Source organism: Polypterus senegalus, chromosome 8 (genome assembly GCF_016835505.1).
Source record: "Polypterus senegalus isolate Bchr_013 chromosome 8, ASM1683550v1, whole genome shotgun sequence".
Classification (NCBI taxonomy): domain Eukaryota; kingdom Metazoa; phylum Chordata; class Cladistia; order Polypteriformes; family Polypteridae; genus Polypterus; species Polypterus senegalus.
In genome coordinates this window covers 155,543,026-155,559,027 of record NC_053161.1, presented here as the reverse complement: position 1 = coordinate 155,559,027, position 16,002 = coordinate 155,543,026, and the positions used below count along the sequence as shown (strand labels likewise).

General features: G+C 39.6%; 1 protein-coding gene across 1 annotated transcript in view; it reads left to right on the top strand.

Annotated features, from left to right (window-relative positions):
• Positions 1 to 14,069, top strand: part of LOC120533224 (gastrula zinc finger protein XlCGF7.1-like) — a 31,199-nt gene extending 17,130 nt beyond the window's left edge. The window contains exons 3-4 of the mRNA XM_039760001.1: positions 6,633 to 7,150; positions 10,836 to 14,069. Of these exons, the coding sequence (XP_039615935.1) occupies positions 7,105 to 7,150; positions 10,836 to 11,791 (1,002 nt within the window). The 5' untranslated portion in view covers positions 6,633 to 7,104 and the 3' untranslated portion in view covers positions 11,792 to 14,069. The remainder of the gene's footprint in view (positions 1 to 6,632; positions 7,151 to 10,835) is intronic.
• Positions 14,070 to 16,002: the final 1,933 nt, after the last annotated feature.

Genomic DNA, 16,002 nt, shown 5'->3' with positions numbered 1-16,002 from the left:
GCCACGTTGACTGTTCATAGAGGCATGTTTCTCGCGGAGGTGAATCGCCATATGCAGCGTGTAAAACGGTTTGCGAGGGGTATCCCATGGGATCCTTAAAACAATACTTTACAACTGAGGTTAAAACACAATGAGGTAATCAGTCTTTAAAAACGCACCGTGTGCACCATAGCAAACTGTTTTACACGCTACATGCATGTTTGTCGCGGATGCGAAATGCTGTGTCTTCTTCACTCATGGACAATTATATGTTGCTCTCTCCAGAGTTCCATCTTTTCATGCACTTTCTGTTGTATCCTCAAACCCTCCCTTTTTAGACAACTGTGTCTTTCCAAAAGTGTTCAACCATCAATAAATAATTATGCGGCGTTTGTTATGCCGTGGGTTCACTATTGTGTTGTATTTTGCTCTCTCCAGAGTTCCATCTTTTCATTTACTTACTGTTGTATTCTCACACCAACCCGTTTTAGATAACTGTGTCTTTCCAGAAGTGTCTAGCATTCAATAAATAATTATGCATGAGATTGAGCGTCTGTCTACCTGGCGCAGAGAGGCGTGGCTAAGCAGTTGAACCCCATTCGGGCTGCAAACTGTGGAATTCCCACTAAGTGCGACTAATACGCTCCCACTGGTTACGTCCCAACCCTTTGTACACACCCCCCTCCCACCTCGCTACTACTGTGGTTGGGTGTCTTGGTGGATTATATATAGAAAAGCAGCCAAAACTGCACAGAGCAATGAAAAGTCTACGTGAGTCACAGGTGCATCTGGACTGTGCAAAGATGACAACGACTCAAGTGACGATTTGGAGGTGGGCACATGAGCAGGCAGTGCATACTAAACGAGAAATCGGCAGACTGGCATGACGGAGGGAGCGGAATGGACGTCCTTCTCCTTTCCTCCCGTTCCACGCTCCGCGTCTGAGCACCGTGCACCCCCATCCCTCTGTCTGGCAGGATTAGACGCAATGGCGGTCCGCCAGTTTTCATTCACGGATGATTGTATGTTGGTTCATTCCGTGCATTGTTACAATGTTGCTTTTCTTGCTGATTTATTATATTACCGATTTTTTTTTAATGTTAATTTTCTCCCTGTGCTTAAAAATCAATGAAAAACCGGCCTGATTATGCGCGTATGGTACGCCGTGGGTTGGCTAGTAAATTATATTTCCTTTTTTGGCCATACCATTACTTTCTCCCCTTGTGTTACTAATTTGGGTGTCAAATTAGACTCCCATCTGTCATTTGACACATTTGTCCATCATCTCTGTAAAATTGCATTACTTCATCTTCAAAACATAGCCAAATTCCATCCCTGCCCTTTCCCTTTGTGATGCTGAAAAGCTGGTTCCTTTGTCTCCTCCAGGCTGGACTATTGTAATGCACTACTCATAGGGATCCCCAGCAAGAGCCTTTAAAAGCCCCAACAAATCCAAAATAGTGCTGCAGAGATCCTAATAAGGGTGTGAAAATATGAACATATTTTATCAATCCTTCTGTCAGTTCATTGGCTCCCTATTCACCTCCGTGTTGAATACAAACTTTGTTTGCTCACTCACCAGTGTATCCATGGAAATGCTCCACAATACCTTAAAGAACTTCTTATATTAAAATCCACTACAAGAAACCTTCGTTTTGCAAATACCTACCGCCTTCGCCCCCCTATGACCAAACTTCGTACAATGGGTGATTGAGCCTTCACAGTTGCTGCACCACCGCTCTGGAATGTCCTACCAGAGAGCCTAAGAACACAGCAGATTGTGGGCTGTTTAAAAAAAAAAAAAACTTTTCTATTATTTCTGATTATTGTTTTATCTTTGTTTTTATCTTGTGTCTTTGTTTACATTTTTATGTAGTACTTTGAGGTTTACTACAAATGTAAAGTGCCTTATAAATAAAATGAATTATTGTTATTATTATTATTAAATTCTTCACAACTGTATAGTGCTGCAAGCACTGTTTTTTTCTAATTATTCATCCCTGATCACATAGTTTGTGAGTGCTCTTCGTGTGCACAGTATGCTACAGGCCGTCCTTCACAGAGTATGACTGCTTCTTGCCTGGAATCTCCATACAGTGTTAACATATTTATTGGCATCATAAAGTTAAGAGCATTGGTGACCATCTACTTGAGATTTTCAAAACTTGTTACACTCCCCAGAGCAACACTTACATTTCTCCAAAAGTTTTCATATTGTTGTTCTTATCTCAGATAGGCTGGATATGAATTTTGACAAAGTATCATGTCCATGAATCTCAAGTTTTGTTTTTGTTTGTTTGGCAGTGGCGCATGTCCATTAGCTCTCATCTTCATCTTTTTTCAGCCCATTAACACTTTTGAAAGAAATGAAGTGCTAACATCTGTGTCTGATTTCCATTGTTCTGATTTTACATTTACTAGGCTTCAAATTGTATTTTCTTGCTGTTTTTAACAGATTTTTTTTGTGTGGTTTGATTATGGGCTTTATTGGGCTGGAGGGTCGTTTCTAGTGATCGTTCCACTGAACGTCATGTTTCATTTTTGCTGCCTAATTGTTTGCATTCCTTTGTCATATATGTGTGGCTTTTGTGATTAACACATTTTTGCAACATGCTGTAAGTTACATAAGTTTCTTTTTTGATTTTGCAGCAATGGACACTGCTTATATTCAGGTTTTTGTTTCCAACATTCAGTGGGTACGGAAAGTATTCAGACCCCCTTTAATTTTTCACTCTTTGTTATATTGCAGCCATTTGCTAAAATCATTTAAATTAATTTTTTCCCTCATTAATGTACACACAGCACCCCATATTGACAGACAAAAAAAAGAATTTTTGAAATTGTTGCAGATGTATTAAAAAAGAAAAACTGAAATATCACCTGGTCCTAAGTATTCAGACCCTTTGCTCAGTATTTAGTAGAAGCACCCTTTTGAGCTAATACAGCCATGAGTCTTCTTGGGAAAGATGCAACAAGTTTTTCACACCTGGATTTGGGGATCCTCTGCCATTCCTCCTTGTAGATCCTCTCCAGTTCTGTCAGGTTGGATGGTAAACGTTGGTGGACAGCCATTTTTAGGTCTCGCCAGAGATGCTCAATTGGGTTTAAGTCAGGGCTCTGGCTGGGCCATTCAAGAACAGTCACAGAGTTGTTGTGAAGCCACTCCTTCGTTATTTTAGCTGTGTGCTTAGGGTCATTGTCTTGTTGGAAGGTAAACCTTCGGCCCAGTCGCAGGTCCTTAGCACTCTGGAGAAGGTTTTTGTCCAGGATATCCCTGTACTTGGCCGCATTCATCTTTCCCTCGATTGCAACTAGTTGTCCTGTCCCTGCAACTGAAAAACACCCCTACAGCATGATGCTGCCACCGCCATGCTTCACTGTGGGGACTGTATTGGACAATTGATGAGCAGTGCCTGGTTGTCTCCACACATAGCGCTTAGAATTAAGGCCAAAATGTTCTATCTTGGTCTCATCAGACCAGAGAATCTTATTTCTCACCATCTCGGAGTCCTTCAGGTGTCTTTTAGCAAACTCCATGCGGGCTGTCATGTGTCTTGCACTGAGGAGAGGCTTCCGACAGGCCACTCTGCCATAAAGCCCTGACTGGTGGAGGGCTGCAGTGGTGGTTGACTTTCTACAACTTTCTCCCATCTCCTGACTGCATCACAGGAGCTCGGCCAAAGTGATCTTTGGGTTCATCTTTCTTCTCCCCTGGTAGCTCAGCTTGGCTGGACGGCCAGCTCTAGGAAGGGTTCTGGTCATCCCAAACGTCTTCCATTTAAGGATTATGGAGGCCACTGTGCTCTTGGGAACCTTAAGTGCAGCAGAAATTTTTTTGTAACCTTGGCCAGATCTGTGCCTTGCTACAATTCTGTCTCTGAGGTCTTCAGGCAGTTCCTTTGACCTCATGATTCTCATTTGCTCTGACATGCATTGTGAGCTGTAAGGTCTTATATAGACAGGTGTGTGGCTTTCCTAATCCAGTCCAATCAGTATAATCAAACACAGCTGGACTCAAATGAAGGTGATCTCGAGGATGATCAGAAGAAATGGAAAGCACCTGAGTTAAATACATGAGTGTCACAGCAAAGGGTCTGAATACTTAGGACCAGGTGATATTTCAGTTTTTCTTTTTTAATAAATCTGCAACAATTTCAAAAATTCTTTTTTTTTTTTGTCTGTCAATATGGGGTGAAAATAAAATAATTTAAATGATTTTAGCAAATGGCTGCAATATAACAGAGTGAAAAATTGAAGGGGGTCTGAATACTTTCCGTACCCACTGTATATTACAGATTTTCTCATTTTTCTGAGCACTTTCTCAATTTAGGAAAGTTCCGGAGCAGACATTTACTACAGATACTGGATCGGAAGAGTGTAGTGATTCAGAAAATCTCTTGACCCAGGTTCAACTTCTACAAAAAAGGTTCTTCAGACACAGCAATATAAGAAATTTATTTAAGCAAAGATATTTTTGGAGCACACCAATACAAGATTACTCTCGTGTTAAAAATTGAGTTATGCCTGACAATCCTTTCTTAGACAAAGGCTTTATATTGTACTAGTAACGGCGCACTGCACTATAACGTGCAGTGAATCCACTTGACTTGAGCATTCATAGTTTTCATCCTCTTTCTCTGTACATTTAGCATTTGTATGATGTGCTTGCTGCTACCTGAACAGCTCTTCTTTTCGCCACTCTAGTGGCCCTCTTCTTCCACCGGCTTCTTTTCGCGTTAAAGCTGATTAAGTCAGTGTTTGTGTTGCAATTACATAGTACATTTTTCTTAATTTTTCACTTAAGCTGGTACTTAAGTCTTCAATCTGCCTCAAGAATGATTTAAGATATGAAGAGGTAGGGGAAGTGACGGTGAAGGTGGTAGGAATGAGAATGGCGCCTGTATGCATGTGCTGCATGGCTGCCCTGCTGGCCGCTGCCAAGAGTTGATTCTACAATAAAATAAAATAAAAATAAAAAGACAAATAACTTTGGAGGTCAATCATCACCCCGAGCGCGTACAGTAGACGTCACGTAGTATATGTGTACCAAATTTCAGGTTAATAGGTCAAATGGTTTGCAAGCTACAGGTGATTTAAAATCCTGGACAGACAAACGTACAACCACGGTAGCATATTATATAAGAAGATTAATATCCAATGGTATATTTAGCATATAGCTGATAACAAATTAATCTATTACAAATAGGTCCATATATGGGACATTAGATCAGGGATCCCCAACTCCAGTCCTGGAAGGCCCCAGTGGCTGCAGATTTTCTTTCTAACCCTTTCCTTAATTAGTGACCTGTTTTTGCTGCTAATTACCTAATTTTTAATTCATTTTAATTGACCTGTTTTTTTTTTTTAAGATTTGTTCCCCTGAGTTTCTTCATTGTTCTTCTGATTTGCTTCATTTATTTCCTTAAATGGCACCCAAACAAAAATGAAATGTGAAGACCAACTAAGTCCGGGCCTCAAACTCCAACCAGTTTCTTTATCAGGCTCTAATTCTTGTCATTAAATAAACCTGTTCTTTAATTCCATGTCTTGTTGCTGCTCTCATTGTACAATAGCAGACATTTCATAAATTGTTAATTTTCTCTTTTCTAAGAGCTCTCTTAATGTTTTGAGGAACTGAGCAGATCAGCATTCCTGAGACCTTCACCTTTCTTTATTTTCAGATATTGTATGATGGTCACAGTTTGCTGTCGTGTTTTGGCTCATTTTGTATCTCATTATTGTTTCACTGCTAATGAAGGAAAAATAAACAAGGGGTATGTGTCTGCAGGAGCAAGTCAATTAAAAATTAATTTAAAAAAGGTTAATTAGCAGCAAAAACAGGTCCCTAATAAAGAAAAGGGTTAGAATGAAAACCTGCAGCCACTGCGTCCCTCCAGGACTGGACTTGGGGACCCCTGCATTAGATCATCCGGTATTAGGTTACATAGAAACATACCTGATACTTCATGCTGAAGGTCAGGGCCTCATTAGGGGTTGCATACAAAAGATTAACTCCTCCTACTGAGAATAGTTAGACACAAGGCAATAGAACTGAAAAGCCAAATAGACCAGAATTAGCCATCCGCTGCGGCTCCACCCGCGTAGAAGTGAAACAGGACAGTGAGGTGGGCCTTGCCTGGCTCCCCACTCCTGATGTCACGCTTCCCCCTCCCTTCTGCCCACAGTCTCTCTGTATCGGATTAGCGCAAATGTATCACTCCTGCAAGTGAACTATGATTCTTAGCTCGATGAGAGAAGTTGCAAAATCAACTAGAATGTTCAAGCAAATTCTAGAAAATAGCCCAATATAAATCCGTTAAGTAGGTCTGTCATGAAAAGTGGACAGACAGGCGTTGGATTTTATATAGAGAGAGATTGTTACATAAAGATTTTCCACTACAGTAGCTGTTCAGCAGCCTCTAGAGATGGAATGTAAAGTTTAATGCATTGTGTTCTGTACTGTTAGCTATTTTGCTGTAGTGTAGACTTTGAACTTTTAATTTGGTGGTGTAGAGGAAAGACAGAAAAGTGTGGTAATACTCAGACGTAAAAATTAGAAACTTGAGGCAACTGACTTTATTAGCCAGTCAGAATGATGGAAACAATGTATGTATGGTGAATGCTAATTAGCTGTTGTATTTTGTTTAAAACAGACTGACAGAACACCCTGAACCTCCTCTGTTGACATCCTGAAAGACTGCATGCTCGTGTAACCACTGTGGCAGGGAGAAGACCCTAAAGTGCAAGTAGCCCTGCACAACATCACGAGGAAGGCTAGAATCTCACAACAGTGCTACCTAGAAGCCTCCTTTCCACGTTTGCTATGGAGAACAAACAAAATATTAACATTAAGGAAGAAGACTGTGAGTGGGAATGTATGCAACTTCAGGCAAATGCTTATGGAATTAAGACAGAGGATGATTGTGATTGGGAAGAAGTAATAATTAAAGAAGAGTCTGACCCAACATCTTATACAACTGTCTTGGAAACAAATGAAACTGTAAACTGTGTCAAGGTTGAAGACCTTAAGGTGGAGACTGTCTCTCACAATTTGTGTCCAGAAAAGAGGTAACTGGAGCAGGCTTTACAAATGCACATGTGAAGACCGAATCTTTGTATTCTGACATGAGTATATCTGAGAAACCATCATATCCAAGGAACTCTGGAGAAGGTAAGAGCTAAAATAAAACTAAAACACTCAATGTAAAGCTTGGTGTGATTTACATGGTGAGGCCTCTTTCACTGAACTTGGGAATATTGGTCTGTTTATGAATTTTAAACTGAAAAGCTATAATATGCTATACATTGCAAGATTTGAAACTAAATAAAGGTTTCTATCTCAATATAATTTAGAACTTTTAGAACAATTTTATTATTATTCTGTTTGCAGATATTAGATTTGCACAAAGGAGAGGTTATTAAGTATAGACAGATCTGTCAAATGTTCATTCTTCACACTCCCTTGCCATTTCAAACAGACTTGACTCCTACTTTTCTATCAGAAGTGTAATTTGCTACTGAATAATTAGTCGAATGTCTTCATTGATAGGTAAATATTTGTTTCTGTCAATAAATAGGAAATGTAAAAAGCATTATTAGATTTACTTTCTTGAAAATATGAACCTATGTTTTTGCCCTACCCAGTTATGAACTGATGCCACGGAACATTTATAGTCATGTGTGCATAGTACAGTTACATTTCTCCTTATGTCCTTCTGGAATTTTAACAATGAAATGCATGCAAATGAGATATTCAATTATTTTTCTATATTTCACTGAACATAATTCAACATTGTTTTGCTTAAGAAAGTTATTTATTAATGTTATGTATTTAAATATATGTTGCCTGTTTGAAGGGCTGGTATTTTCAGGCATGCTTTTTATTCTGTAAGGTTTGCTGCACAAGTTAATATGCAAGGAGTTTTATTAAGCAAGATCCAATAAAACAATTTAGCTTATAAGAAAGTTAGTGTAAAAAGAGAGAAAAATTTTATGGGGTGTGGAGAATTCAGATTCTGCTTTAATGTATTTAATTGTATATTTAGAGAGAGGTTGTCTGGAGCTTTGTGCTTCTGGTAGAGTCTCCCTTGGCAATCAGGTTTGGGCTGAAAGGTTAGGCAAAGAATGGTTCACAATGAATTAATTGCATGAAGGTACTAATTTAAAACAGTGTGGATAGAGATGCAATGACCCACCAGGTAATGTTTGCTCCGCTTGTGGTTTCACCACCTGCAAGATGAAAGGTAAGGGTCAGGTGTGATGCCAGTTTAGTGGCAGGGTCAAGTCGGTATGATCTAGATGGACTAGGCTCTGGCAAAGGAAAATGGCTATGGGAAACTGAAATATTACCTCTGTAGTGGGGAAGGAGTCCGAGTTGGAACAGAGTGTGGAAAACTACCAGCTCTATATAGTCAGTATTACCTCCACACGTAGCTTTGGGTCTGGAACCAAACTTCTTAATCGGGTGGTGGTGTCTCCCCCAACCCTTGGTTTCATAAGACAGTTGACAACTGAGAGGAGACTTTCAGTCCATGAAGCCTGTTTGTTTAATTAATAGCTAAGTTGTCCCAATATCTCATCCAGACTTTTCTTAAAGGTTGTCAAGGTTTCTGCTTCAACTCCCTGTCTCAGTAGTTTATCCCAGAGTCCCACAACTCTTTCAGGAAAGGAGTGCTTCCTGCCTTCTATTTTAAATACACTTCCCCTTAATTTCCAATGATGTCCTTGAGGACGCGATTCACCCTTAAATTGAAAAACTGTTGCTGGATGTAGTTTATCGATGCCTTTGAGAACTTTAAATACCTGGATTAAGTTTCCCATACATGCAGTCTTCCTCTGCTCGAGACTAAACAGGTTTAATTCTCTGAGCTTGTCAGAGTAGGACATGTCCTTATGTCCTGGGTTGCACTTGGCTGCTCTCCTCTGCAAAGCTTCATGTGCTGCTATGTCTTTCTTGTACCGTGGTGACTAGAACTGCACATAATATGATATTATCTCTCGGTTATATGAAAAAAATCCTGGGACGAGGCAATACTTTTTTTCAAGAGAATGTTTCAAGTCCTGCGAGATGAGGCTTTGGCCATGAGATTTTTTTAAAGTCATGCCCTCCTCTCCACCATATTCAAGCACGCACATGGTACTGTCACCTCTCCTTCATGTGAATGCTTTTGACAGTCACAGTTCCTGCTCTCTCAGCTCTTATAAATTTTTATGTTTTCCTCACTTTCAGTTTCCAATAAAAGAAGGCTTATTATGTCCAAATTTTATTAAAGAATTTCATCACTAAGGGTTATCAACAGAAAAAATGAGTACACAGGTAAACGTAAAATTGGTTAAATGGGTATCAATAGACTATGCTGAAACAGTTGGTGGTGATCATGCGAATGATGTAAACATCAACTTACAATATCCCATAGAATATCTATAACCGTTAATACCATCCGGTCTTCAACCGCATGAATTACTGTAGAAAGAAGGATGTATCCAAGAAAGGTAATGTAGTAAATCTTCCGTGGATAACATAAGAGACCAAAGGAGATCTTGGTATGCCATTCATATTAAAACGTTAACAGTTTCCCATTAGAATAGCTTTTGCAAAGAGGATTAACAAATCTCAAAGCCAAACATTTGAAAAAGTCATTTTAGTTAATAGAGAGAAAGAAACAAAATCCAAAGACGGGAATTTATACGTTGCGTTGTCACAATGAAAGTCCAAACACAGAATCAAAATTCAATGCGATATTGACGGAAATTGAATTAAAAAAATTGTTTTTACTGAAGGTTTACAGTAAAAGTGTAAGTATAAAAAGTTTTTGCGTACATATCTAACAATTCCAATGAAAATAACAATCTGTTTAAATTGTACATCCACATCCCCATACACAAGCGGCAGAACTGCAAAGAGGCTAGCGCGAAGCGCAGGCCTGGGGGTTGGCGAACGAAGCAAGCAGTGGGCAAAGCCCCCTAGTATGTATGTAAGTGTGTATATATACGTATGTGAGGACACGTTCAAGACCCCAATTGGAATTGAGGGTTGCCTCGTTGCGTGTCACAGAAAGGAAAACTGTAGCTGCTGTTTGTGTGTATTCACCAAACAACTGTTCAGATTATTCAGCCTTCTTGAAGAAAGTTTTTGAGGTGCTTGTAAAGTGCGCTGGCCATTGACTCGTTAGGGTTGCCAGGCAACTTCAACTGTCACTTTGGAAAAGACTGAGATACCCAGAGGGGCATGATTGGGAAGAACGGCGTGCCAAATCTGAACCATAATGGTGAGTTGTTAATGGATTTAGGTGCTAGTCACAGATTGTCTATAACAAACACCATGTTCGAACACAAGGAGTCTCATAAGTGTACCTGATACCAAAGCAATTTGGGCCAAAAGCTGTCAATAGATTTTTGTATCTTTGTCATTAGAACTGAGCCCATATGTTTTGGACACTCGAGTGAAGAGTGGGGCAGAGCTGTCGCCACTTGATGAGTGGTTAACTAAGACACTGAAGAAGATGATGTTGGGAGGCTATGCAACACACACACTGACCTGTTACCAAAACAAAGTAATGGGATTGGGGAGGCAACTTAGAATTAAAATACTTTCTAATTTTTTTTTTCTCTATAGTTTACTGTACCTAAGTGTTTCCAATTTACATTTTTGATGCTTAAAACATTAATCCAGTATGCAACTAGAGGATAAAGAATCTTTGATTAATAAAATGAAAATACAGGGGTTGGCTCATTGCTGTGAGTTGGATTAATTTCATCAGGAATGAGGTACTGTACACTAAATAATTATCTCTTGTTAGTTCTATTTTGGGACTTCTTATATATGCATGACATTGTTCATCTATATATCCTTGCAGATTTTCAAGATGGCACCTTCTTTCCATCTTCATTTCCTCAGACCTCTCTTATCTGTAGACCCCAGCAAAATGAAAACCTGGAAAAACTGACATCTGCAGCAGAGATCATGATGCCGAACTTGTTCCCATATAGTTCACTGTCTTCTGTGAAACAGGTAGACGCAATCAACAGTCAGCATGTGTCTGACACAAATTCAGCATCTTTTTATGTTTACCAAGAGCAGAATGATGACACGTATAAACAAAAATCTGAAACCACACCTAAGTGGAGTAATACAAGACAGAGGCCATTTTGCTGTTCCGAATGTGGCAAACAGTTCTTGAAAAAAAGCCATTTCCAGGTCCACAAAAGAATACATACAGGAGAGAAGCCGTTTTCCTGTTCTGAATGTGGCAAAGGATTCTATGAGAAAAACAACCTTCAGGCCCATACAAGAATTCACACAGGAGAGAAGCCATATTCTTGTCCTGATTGCGGTAAAGGATTCTCTGATAAAAGTGGTCTTCGGGTCCACAGAAGAACACACACTGGAGAGAAACCATATTGCTGCCCACAGTGTGGGAAGCATTTCTCCAAAAGTGGCCACCTCCAGAGACACAAAACAATTCATAGTGGAGAGAAGCCGTATCACTGTTCGGAATGTGGCAAACAATTCTCGCAAATGAGTAATCTTCAGAACCACAGAAAAATTCACACTGGGGAGAAGCCATATTCCTGTTCTGATTGTAACAAAAGCTTCTACAGAAGTAGCAGCCTTTTAACCCACATGCGTATTCACACTGGGGAGAAGCCATATAGCTGTTCTGAATGTGGCAAACGATTCTCTACAAACAGCAATCTTCTGACCCATATCAGAATTCACACCGGAGAGAAGCCATACTGCTGCTCTGAATGTGGAAAACAATTTGCACAAAAAGGTAATCTTCAGGGTCACATAAGAATTCACACTGGTTAACCCCTTGAAAAAAATCAATAATGTAATTATGGAGACCTTTAAGAGAAGCAGAATCCTCAGTGTGGCACGGACTGACTGTATATTTTTAAAAAAAAAAACTTTGATTGCATATCTTATGTCTGGATCCTCAAATGCCTACCACTGTATCTTAGCAACCTCGCCCATGTATTCAAAATTAGCACCTAAAATCAACCAAATCACCTGATAGTCACTTCCCTTCTATTTACAGACCACTTGATACTATACAGCTCCAGCCACCAACACCTAGAAGAGCAGCAACCCTTAGAAAAGGAATTCCCAAATGACTTCAAAATGACATTTGAGCTCACCATGAGTGCCAAAGAGACTTTAATGGGAAATTAACAGTCCAGTGAAGATATCAACCTGGTGGAGGAATCCTCAGAAACTTGGAAGAATGCTATAAATATGAGGAGATAAATGAAGGTGCAGAAATGAACCATTGGACACCATGGCAGAAAATTGGCACAGAATACTTTTTTAAGATGATCCTCAGGACTTCTCTCAATGTGCAGTAAAATCTAGACCATTACCCAGCTAGCCATTCCCACTTTACCATACGGCTTTGGAATTATAGACTTGCTACAAACCAACTAAACTAAACACTAAAGTACAAAAACTATTGTATGTACCTAATGCATACTAAAAATCTACATTTCAAGAAACAGACATGAGCCCAGCTGAAACTGATAGAAACTTACAGAGCAGTAATCATTTGTACTGCAGACATAGGATCAAAATGCATTGAAAGAACCCCAACATGAAGTGAGAGAAAAAAAGGAATCCTCGGTTATAAAAACTACAATTTTGCACAAAGGAAGGCATGATGCACTCCCCCTGCTTTGGGCTCAGACAATGGCAGCAGAACCTGTTACAGAGCAGATACAAGTTCAAATGGTTGGACCAACTAAATAGGAAAAGCAATTTGCAAGACCACAAGTGTAACAGTGAAAATAAACTGACCTTAAGAATGAAACTACTGAGGTTGGTTCATTGTTGTGAGGTTGGTTTATTCTGTCATAAATAAGATACTGCACTCTAAATAAACTCTTTCAATCCTACCTCTGAATGTCGTATACTTACATCTCTGCAGACTTGCAAGAAGGTGGCACTTTCTCCTCTTCTTCGGTTTCCATAGGCATCTCCTCAATAGACCACAGCAAAATGAAAATGGGGCAGTCAACTGGATCAGAAATTTTAGATCCTGGCCTTCTTGCTTTTTGGCGTTATGCCTGTAGCGAAATCGATGCACAACCACAAGTGCAAGGTGCAAATCCAGCAGCTTTGCATGTGAACCACATTACTGTTTGGACCGTGGCAAAGCATCCCTGCACATAAGAAGTCTTCATTTTGTTGCTGAAAATATTCCACCATCGTTCCCAATGAATTCCAAGATGGACATCCTTAATTACACCTGGACAGTGGAGCCTTGCCCTGTGAACAGTAAGGCTTTCAATAGCATAACTGGTTAATCATAAGAGATCTGTTTCTTTTATCATTTAGGTTCATTTACCATGTATCTCTCCCACTGTTAAACTGACTTGTTATTTAGAATATAGGATAAATGTTCCTGGTGGGATGCACATCTAAAACACTCCAATTAAATTAAACACAAGCAGTGGGTGCAATGAATTAATTATAATTATATCTGCTGTTATAATATTGCAAACTCACCCTTAAGTTAACCTCACAATATACACATTTTGTTTTATGCACACATATATGCACTGCTACCCCTTTTATTAGCTTATATATATCTCAAAGCACACAGATTAGTAATACTCAACACAATAATGGATATGTAAAAAAATAAATAAGCACACATTCAGGAAATATCCACCTTGATTATCTTACATTAATTACTTGGCCAAAGTTATTTCCTTAAATTGATGTTGGCATGCTGTTTTGGAGCAAGTTACCTCCTCCTTCTTTCGGCCTCTCCTATTTAGGGGTTGCTGCAACTGATTATTCGTCTCCATCTGTCTCTGTCTTTCACATCATTTTCTGCCACACTGACTGCCTTCATATCCTCCTCCTACACATCGATCAATGTTCTCTTTGGCCTTCCTCTTGCCTGGCGGTTCCATCCTCAACATTCTTTTCTCTCATCTCTCCTCTGCAGGAGTACAAACAATCTCAATCTGGTCACCAAACTGTCATACCTGTGTTATCCCTCTCTTTCCTAATGCTGTCATGCATTGCAGCCATGGAAAAGCTGATACCTTAATTTCTGTGCACAATAAAAGCAGTTTCTCTTTTACTTGTTTCTTTTAACTAGCAAACATGAATCAAGACCCCCACCCACCTTTGCTGCTGCAGTTTTCAACAACTTTTCCAAGCAGAGCTTTCTTTGCGCTTTGTACTTCATCATGCTTCACATCAACATGAACATAATATAGATAAAAAAAATATATTTCATAAGCACACTCTCAAATGTAATGCATGCTTTCTTTGTGCCACCTTTTCTTATTTGTCAACCTTTATGGTGTCATGAACCAGTTTTTCTCATTCCAGTGTGAGGTCAGACCTCTTTGAATTTGGCGTGACCCTCCGTTTCCGCCTCTGTGAATTTTGCTAGACCCACCAGTTATGTGAATTTAGAACGATTGTCTGAGTCGGGGAAGTGGGGTGGGTCCCTATAGACAATAGAGTACAATCGTCAGAATGGGGCTGGTCCCACATGATTATCTGAATGTCCGAGCATTAGTTAAATTGAGCATGAGTGACAGAGCTGGTGTTGCTAAATTGGCTTAGGATCAGCTGCAATCTACCTGCGATGCGGCCCCTGTAAATCGAGGGCGATCATCAGCCCGGGGTTGGGAATTTTGTCTAGGGTTGGCTGCAGCTTCAACTCTCCCCACAATCTCTCTTCGTGCCTCCACGCCATCTGTCTTCTTTTCTGCTCCAAAGAAATAAAAAAAAATATGTCATTGGCTAACTAATGGTACACTGCATTCTGAGCATCAGTTATGTTTTTTCTTTCTCTTTTTTCACACTTTTGAATAATAAGTGTGTTATTGAGACTGACTATTGAGAACAGTTAAGTTCATCAGGACACCACACCTAATAAGAGAAAGCATTTCAGTTACAGCAATGAGCAGACAAATAAATGCTAAATCCTTAAACATCACCATGCCCTTAACCACTATGCAAAGGTCCCAAACTAGTTAATCATTAAAAGTCTTAAGTAAATGTGTGGTTCATAGTAATAAGACTTCTTTATATGCAAATTAGGGGGCTTTGCCCCCAGCTCGTTTCGCTCACCAACACACCTGCGCTGTGCGCCATTGTGAAGAGGGGGGCTAAACGCACCCCAAGGAGACACGGTCGCTCCTCTGAAACTACGCTTAAACGGTGATACAATGGGAAAGAAATAATTTTTTTTTTTTATCTCATCTTTGCTCGATCAGCTGTTGGTTTGCTGCTGCTGCTTCTGTTCCACGTGATCGGCATTTCAGGCGGCACTTCAAGTGTTTAAAGCCTATACAGCATCTGTCCTTTTGTCCTCAAACACTATGCGATCTCTTTAACGCTTTTCCATTATTTCACTGAGTAATATTTTCCATTTGTTTGTGCTAATGTCATCTTTTCACTCAAACTTTTGAATTTTCCTACTGCCATTATCTCTGAACATCTCTGCATGTGTATCACAGGACTTGCTTACAAAGGTGGTAAGTATGACGTGACATGCCTGTCTTGCAGGACGTGAAAGTGTCTTCTGTCTCTCTTCAAACTCTCACGTGTTGTCGCCGGAAAAAAAGATTTTTTTAATATATTTTTTTTTTTCTGAGAACAAAATATAAAGTTAAATGTTATATGAGATCTCACCTTCTAATTTAAATGTGCTGGTAGTTGTCCTAGTTAAGCAGGCAGGGAGTTTCGTACACAGTTGTCCTCACTGAAAGGAACACTAAAAACAATCCATATTGTTGTGCTGAATATGGAGGACAGCTCTACAGTTGTAGTAGTTGTTAGACCCATGGAACAATTCATGTTTGAGAGAATTAATTCAGAATTAAGGCAACAAATACCGCTGAATAAAAATAATTCTAATAATGGAGTGGATTCAAAATGGAATCTACTCTTAAAAGGCACAAGCATCCATTTTCAAACATGGACTTAAACATGCACACGCATGCAGGAGATGTGCCTTAAATATGGGATAAGTGATACAGGAAGTGAATGTCACCCAA